The sequence below is a fragment of the Tachysurus vachellii genome, chromosome 20 (genome assembly GCF_030014155.1).
Source record: "Tachysurus vachellii isolate PV-2020 chromosome 20, HZAU_Pvac_v1, whole genome shotgun sequence".
In the NCBI taxonomy this organism is placed as follows: domain Eukaryota; kingdom Metazoa; phylum Chordata; class Actinopteri; order Siluriformes; family Bagridae; genus Tachysurus; species Tachysurus vachellii.
The window spans coordinates 1,445,001-1,453,118 of NC_083479.1; the positions used below are offsets into that span (position 1 = coordinate 1,445,001).

The 8,118-nt window shown below is 41.4% G+C and overlaps 1 protein-coding gene across 1 annotated transcript; it reads left to right on the forward strand.

The window, feature by feature from the left end:
• Positions 1-1,577: 1,577 nt before the first annotated feature.
• fgf18b (fibroblast growth factor 18b) lies at positions 1,578-7,590 on the forward strand. Its single transcript, XM_060895323.1, has 5 exons — positions 1,578-1,887; positions 2,852-2,891; positions 2,988-3,165; positions 3,755-3,861; positions 4,056-7,590. The coding sequence occupies exons 1-5, from the start codon at positions 1,856-1,858 to the stop codon at positions 4,359-4,361; spliced, it is 663 nt and encodes a 220-aa protein (XP_060751306.1). The 5' UTR covers positions 1,578-1,855; the 3' UTR covers positions 4,362-7,590.
• The last annotated feature ends 528 nt before the right edge of the window (positions 7,591-8,118 follow it).

Sequence of the window (8,118 nt, forward strand, 5' to 3'; positions counted from 1 at the left end):
GTGTCCCACTTGCTTTGACAGTGTCTCATAGCTCTGTCAGGTTCTGTCAGTGTCCCACTAGCTTTGTCAGTGTCTCAGAGCTCTCTCTGTTTCACAGCTCTGTCATTGTCTCAGAGCACTGTCAGTGTCTTACAGTTCTCAACATCTCACAGCCCTTTCAGTGTCTCACAGGTCTGTCAGTCCCTCTCAGTCTCTCACAGTTCTCAGTCTCTCACAGTTCTCAGTGTCTCACAGCTCTCTCAGTGTCTCACAGCTCTGTTAGTCCCTCTCAGTGTCTCACAGTTCTCAGTGTCTCACAGCTCTGTCAGTCCCTCTCTGTGTCTCACAGTTCTCAGTGTCTCACAGCTCTGTTAGTCCCTCAGTGTCTCACAGTTCTCAGTGTCTCACAGCTCTGTTAGTCCCTCAGTGTCTCACAGCTCTCTCCTACCCTCATTATATCTTTTCTTGTCTTGTAGCATTACATTTGTGCAGGAATGTTCTGACTCGGTAACTGTGCAGTTATTTAAAATCTGACTCAAGTCAGCCTCATTGAAATGTTACAGAGATTAAAGAGTGACTTTGTCTCAAGATCCTATAGAATGTTTATTTTGCGGTGAGATGCAGGAGACGATCGACAGGACAATACGACCAGCAGGGAAATGTGACATGGAGCATTTAGACCTTTCAGTGCTGGCAAACAATCCACAGCTCCATTAATGTGCACCTCTCTCTCTCTCTCTCTCTCTCTCTCTCTCTCCCTCTCTCTCTCTCTCACACATGCACTCACTCACACACACACACTCACTCACACACACACACACTGCTATGGATGAGGGGTACAAGGGAAGGTTACACTGCCTGTCTGCGGTTCTGCAGAATTCAGAGAAGGCCGAAACGACAGCGTTGCCAAAGTCCCAGACAAATGTTCATTTTGGAATTGCTCTTTGCTTACATACCTCCCTCACACTCGCTTTCCTATTTTGCCATTATTTTAATAGAGTTTCACCTTTCTCACTCCCTAACTGCAAAAAAGTGCTTTCAAGATGTGTTTAAAAAGAGAAGGAAAATAACTCATGCAGATAATCAAGCTTAATCTCTGTCTCTGTTAGCCTTAATCTCAAGCACAAAATCAGCTTCTAATGGGCTTCTCAGAATGTGCTCCAATTTCTTTCTTTCTTTCTTTCTTTCTTTCTTTCTTTCTTTCTTTCTTTCTTTCCACATTTGTTGCCTTAACTTTCACACTTTTTGTCTTCTATTGACTTTTAGGCTTGTCTTGATTCTTTCTTTCTTTCTTTCTTTCTTTCTTTCTTTCTGTCTGTCTGTCTGTCTGTCTGTCTGTCTTTCTTTCTTTCCACATTTGTTGACTTAACTTTCACACTTTTTGTCTTCTATTGACTTTCTTAGGCTTGTCTTGATTCTTTCTTTCTTTCTTTCTTTCTTTCTTTCTTTCTTTCTTTCTTTCTTTCTTTCTTTCTTTCTCTTTCTTTACTTATTTAAACGGTTTAAATTATTAAACTGAAGAGGGAAAGTAACTCGTGAAGAAAACCATGTTAAATTTGCCCTTATTAGACTCATAGGCGTTCAAAGTAGAACTGAAGACACTATTGCTGCTAATCGATATTCCCGGTATATCATGTCACCCCTGTCGCGGACGCGCCCCGCCCCTCATCTCTCATCCGGCTGTGCGCGCGCCCCGCCCCTAGTCCTTCTTCCATCCACTGCAGGTTGTCAAGTTGGCATCTCACGCGTTCCTCCGCGCGTATCTAAAACTTGTGTTTGGTTCTCCATGTCATGAAGACGGAGGCGCTACGAACCGGATCGATGAGACTGGAGGCTCCGTTTCTGGAAACGATCAGCTTTTGGAGCGACCGCGGCGATGCGCTTCGTCCTCCCTCCACTTCTCCTCGCGTAAGTTCAGCTTTTCGGCTTTTGACGCAGAATTTGATACTTAAATGTTCACACTCTTAAGCAACATGGGATTTAATGGGAGAAAAAAATGACTAGTTCTGTTTTGACCTGGTTCGTGGGAATGTGACAGGTGGCACGAGCTTGCCAGAAGAAAGGAGGGGAAAGTTGTGAAAATTCGCCCTTGGCTTGTTATTTTGTGACTTTTATGAATGAAAAGTCATTAGAGTTTTGGGAACACGGCTTAAAAACGTGCGCTGGATGAGAAACAAGCGAGTGTGCCAGCTTTGGGTTTGGAAAGTCTCCCTGTTTCTGAGCTCTCAAGGTTGGCGGCTTTGGGTAAAACTACATGTGTTTCACATTCACGTCGAACATTAAGAGCCAGCAGATGCCGCGTTCCTAATATCCTAATACACACAATTAGTGTGTGTGTGTGTGTGTGTGTGTGTGTGTTTGTGTGTGTGCACGCGTGTGTGTGTCTAATGTACTCGGATAACAGCTGAGATCATAGACCAAACTGATTCACATACATGTCTGGATAATAGATCTCTCATTGTAGCACACAGTCATCAAGCAGCAAAATATACTTAAAAAAAAAACTTCTCATTGAAACGTGAATGTAATCCTGCAAAAAAATGTAGTCAAAAATGGGTCAGTTATTTTATTTAGAAAAAACAAAACAAGAAGAAGAAGAAGAAGAAGAAGAAGAAGAAGAAGAAGGCGTTGTTATTTAACTGATGGAATAATAAATGATGCCATTTGTTTTTGTTTGAATGTGGAACTGAGACAAGCGTGATATTGTAGATGACAGAAAATGTGGGAAAAAAAAAACCCATGAAGGAATTAATCCTTGTCTCAAATCCCTCTGTTACTGGATGAGACAAAAAGCTGTTGATCAGTTTAATATCTTGACCGGTTTTTGTGTTTAGAATTATATATTTTTTTTGTTTTTCATCTTTTCCTCTAGATGGGTTCAGATTGCACTGCTGCTGTGTAGCTTCCTGGAGGTAAAATTGTTTCTGGTCTCACACACACACACACACACACACACACGCACGCACACGATCTGTACTGATGTATCACTGGTTATGATATTTTTCTAGGCACTAGCGGTGGATGATGTGGATTTCGGCGAGCACGTGGAGACCCAGACAGGCACGAGAGACAGTCTGAGCAGAAAGCATCACCGGGTCTACCAGCTGTACAGCAAGACCAGCGGAAAACACGTGCAGGTGCTGGGAAGGAAAATCGTCGCCACGGGAGAAGATGGGGATAAATATGGTAAGAGCGTACAGGGAAAGCTGGAGAAAAGTTTTAAGAGAAACGGGTTGATAAAGAGAGCAGTCGAGGATGGGCGCCTGCTTCATCGACTTCTTTATGGATTTTCTTTACCTGCTCTAATGACAAGGGCAAAGACTGTTAGATGAAAAGAGAGAGAGAAAGAGAGAGAAAGAAAGAAAGAAAGAAACATGGGTGGGAGGGTTGATCTAAACTGACCTTGATGTCATCCAAAGACAATACGAACGATCGCATGCATGAAGAGATATTTTAAACAGAGCAGAATATGATTAAAGTCTTATCAGTCAGCCGAATCGAACCACAGAAGGCAGAATTGGCCAGTGAGGACTGAACTTGTCAAGATGGCAGCATCCAGTGAAGGACCCCTTTAGTGTTTTTTTTTTTTTTTTTGTTATGTCGATTAGCTGAGATGACTAATGCTTATTGCGATGAATAGTTGCAGATAGGGAGTTGCCCGTGGCTTGGCTTACAACAAGAAAAATGCTCTGGCAATATTTTCTCTGGCAGAGATTTGTTTTTATCCTTGGCCTGTCTATATTCCTGTCTGTCTGTATGTGTCTCTCTTCACAAGCCCAGCTCGTGGTGGAGGCAGACACCTTCGGGAGTCAGGTGCGAATTCGGGGCAAAGAGACCAACTTCTACCTGTGCATGAACCGCAAGGGGAAACTGGTTGGCAGGGTGAGTTTGTTCGGTGTTCTAATACTCACAACGCTCCTGAGGACAAGAAAGTAGTGCAGCTGCAAATCACTCTAATAAATCTGTCTAATACCTGGTCGTTTCTATAGTAACAGCTCATTCAGAAGGACGGGCACGGCAGACACTCCAGGTAAACACGGCTGAATCTAAAGTGTTACATCCTGTTTTCTTCACAGAAAGCCAACAGTGCAAATTCTGAGTGCGTCTTCATCGAGATGGTTCTGGAGAACAATTACACGGCCTGGATGTCGGCGCGTCATACCGGCTGGTACATCGGCTTCACCAAAAAGGGTCGACCTCGCAGAGGGCCTCACACTCTCCCGAACCAGCAAGACGTGCACTTCATGAAGCGTTTTCCTCCCGGTGAGCAGCCGAACCTGCAGCACAGCAGCTTCACCACCGTTAGCAAGAGGAACAGGAGGATGCAGGAGACCAGCGCTAGTCCTGACTCACAGTCAGAACACCGTCACACGCTTGTATAAAGGATCCTGTCGTGGAGGACTGGAGTCACACTTACCAAACCTGCCAGGTGTAGGTCACTTCACTTCCATATGGAGGTCAAATTTAGACCGAATGCAAATGCTGCGTAATCAAAGACGGCTGGGCGCGAGTCCAGGGAACAAACTTGGAGACTCCTGACTCCTGACAAGGGCACGCACGGCTCTGTAAAGCCGACAGAAAATCCTCTCCAGCATCCACTACTATTAGCGAGTCTGGTCAGACAGTGAGTTTCACAGATATAAAACCCCTGTGAAAGGTGAAAGGCTCATGTCTACATTATTCTGATCACATACCTTCTTGAGTTAAATAATCCTGCTTGAAATGTTAATCAATAGGATAAAATGCCTAGGCATGTAAACGACAAGAAAAAGCCAAATGTAGCTAATATCATGAATAATGGAACAAGAATCCTAGCAACAACCTGCATGACGGGATAAAGATTTAAGAGCAACGTGTTGGTATGAGCTCATACAGACATCCTGGTGTATAGACTCTTAGGAAAAAACTTACGTCTATCAACTTAAAGTCTCTAAAGAGTTCTGCGGGTTTCTGGAGTTAAACACGTTTCTGCGTCCAGCAGAATTCGAAATGTGTATGAGAAAATTTGGCCTCTTTATTTCAGCCATGCAGCTTTTTAATTTGCCAACAGAACACAATAGGACCAACTTGCAGGTTAGTGACGAAAACTCAATAACTATAATGAGTTGTAATGTACAGAATAGTAAAAAAAAAAAGGAAAACAAGGAACCCTGGATAATGCTTCAGTACCCTTCTGGGTCTCTAGAACCTTCCTTGAGAATCCTACTTTCTAACATTTCTTATGAAGGAGCTCTTTATTAAAACCCTAAACAATCCAAGAGAACCCTTGGAGATCCTTTGGAGGACGCTTTGTACTGCGAGTCACATTACGGTGTGAAACCGATACGCTTCAACGTTCATTTACGTTATAGAATTTCAGTTATAGAGCTTATAGATCTCTCTAAACTCACTTCTGGATCTTTGAATTATCTCTTGCTTGTGTTCTGGCTAATCATTTATGGAGTTTGTTGGGCTATGAATCATCGCTGGAATGATATTAAGAAATTTTAGTCTTATTATATATTGCTTGAGTTCCTAGACGTTGGGGTAAAGTCAGAATTTTCCGAATTTTGGTGCATGACTTGGACTCGCTTTTAACTAGGACTTGAGCCTCAAACTTGTCTTGAGACGACGGAGCATTCAAGAGTGTTCGACTCTCCAACTTGCCTGTTAGTAATCAGAGCTTTTTGCTCCATATACAGTATAATCAGCTGCTTACAGGCCCTGAGCCACCAGGGGACCCTGTAAAAAAAAAAGTTATATGTTTTTCTAATATCTTTTGGTGATAAAAGACAACAGTTCAGGTTCTGGCAGGGGGCAACTTTGTGGTCTGCACCAGAGGTACCAGAGATGGTATTATTAATATTATTATTATTATTACTTTGAGCCCTAATGTTAAACATCTTTGTTAGTAATTGTTTTCTTCAACATGAAATAACGCTAGTCAAAGCTCGCTACCACAGCTGACTGCAATTCATTAAAAACAAAACAGACTTCCACTGAAAAATTAAATCACCAGCGGTGGCAGCGTTCTCCCGCTGCGATAACATTTGGGACTTGACATTTACATTTAGTCCTTTACCAGATGCTTTTCTCTTCTCTAATCTTCTCTTCTCAGAAACAAGTTACAAAACAGATGAAAGCACAGCCATAGTCGAGGATTAGAGACAAATGCTGGGCTATAAAGCGTTAGCACGGTCTCTCTGGAGGTGGTGAAGACAAAAACGTAGAGGCAAATCTATAAATGAGAAGTAATGCGACAACCAGTTCAAAGAAAATTATAAAGGAACTTGAAATCATGTAGCAGCTTATAGACTCGAAGCTTGAGGATAAGATGGCTTGGACTCGACTGGGACTCGTCTGGGACTTGCTGGAGTTCTCCAGAAGTCACTGACCTCCAATTATCCACATTTTTTCCCTCTTTTTCGCTCCTATAACAACCTGAACTAAGCAAGTAAGCGTAATGCACTATAGACATATACACCGAGAGATTATACTAAGAAACGACCATTTTTAAAAGCATGTGACCCTGACAGTATGGAAATATTCACCATATTAATCATCCACAGTTGGATGTAAAAGCTCAGACACAGAACTGCAGTGTGGTACCTAAGACTTACTCAATATACACCGTATCAACACACACCAGTATGTTATGGATGTTTTCGTTTTTCTTTCTTTTTTTGTTTAAAGTGACTCTGTTCATTTCACGAGGTCTTATTTGGGGCCTTGAACGAACGGTGGACGATATGGTCTAGGAGAATAACTAACCACTAATAAATAAACGGCAGACGGTTTTCCACAGGAACTTGGGAAGTGTTAGATTTGATCCAAATTGTGTAACACCAGAGGCCTGAACTGAGCCTCACTAACACGATTAACGTTGACTACGGAATAAAACACTGTGCATCATGCTGTTATAGACAAATAATCAATGACTGGGTGACAGCAAGTCCCAAAAGTGTTCTGTTCATCTTATAACCTAAGAATTCGAATCAAAATTAGTAATGTGTGGAATCCACAAAACCTACATTATAGCATCTAGAAAACAAAAAACTAAATAAATAAATAACTTAATTCAATAAATAAAAAAAAAATCAGACAGAATTTGTTACAAGAATCATAAAAACATAGACTTATCCGTTTAGAAGATGTCGGAAAAATGTCTCTCGTAGACCGCTGACGCTGGAGACTCCTTCCGTAAATATCCGGTAAATTTAATTCTCTGTATTGAAATTTGTTCAACCAAACTGTCAGCGCTGCTGTTAAAGCGAATTTAATCAACACCTTCGGACCAATCGGAATCCAGAATTCAGCAGCGCCGCGTTTCAAAACCGAAAACGCAACTACGCTGTAGGCTATTTTAAAAATTTCGAACCGAATGTTTTTTTTTCTTGTTCCCTAACAAGTGACATATCGCCCACCCTATTGATATAACCTTCCGTCTGTTGTCTCGTAACATGTACGAGTTGATAAAGCTGACACAGGTACCACCCTGTTCGATGTACAGTAAAAAAAAAAAATCATGTACAGTTTTTTTTTTGTTTTTTTGTCTCATTGTTACTGGGGCTAAAACTGAAAGAAGAAATATTTTGATACAGGATGCTATTAAAAAAATATTTATTTTCTTGACGTGGTCATTGCTTTATTACTCAGCATTTTGTGTTTTGTCAATTAGGAAAGTTACAGTTTGTATCTGCTTCCTTCATCACCAAAAAAAAAAAAAAAAACCACGCAGATCATAAAACACAGCAGGTGAACGTCTTTCCTCAAAATAACCTAGAAACTGTTTTTTTCTCTCATCCTCACCTACAGTAAGTCTTTTACGCTGTTTGAAATTCTGGAGAGATCATAAGAAATCAATCTATTTCAGATTTCCTTATCACAGCCGTCCTGTTTACACTCCTAATCCAGACATTCCTCAGATTCTCTCCGTCATATCAAACGCCCTGGTTGTATTTATCTGCTCCAGTTTTATCATCGGTTTATAAATTCTGCTCCGTTTTATTTTCGTCGTCTTTCTAAATATAAAATAGACGGTGATGAAGTCTAAAAGTAGGCTTTAAGGACTGGACGCCAAGGAGGTATTCGAGTTAAACGGAAGGTTCTTTATGTTCAGCAGTTTAGACTTCTTTTTTCACTCCACGGAAGCTTCATACG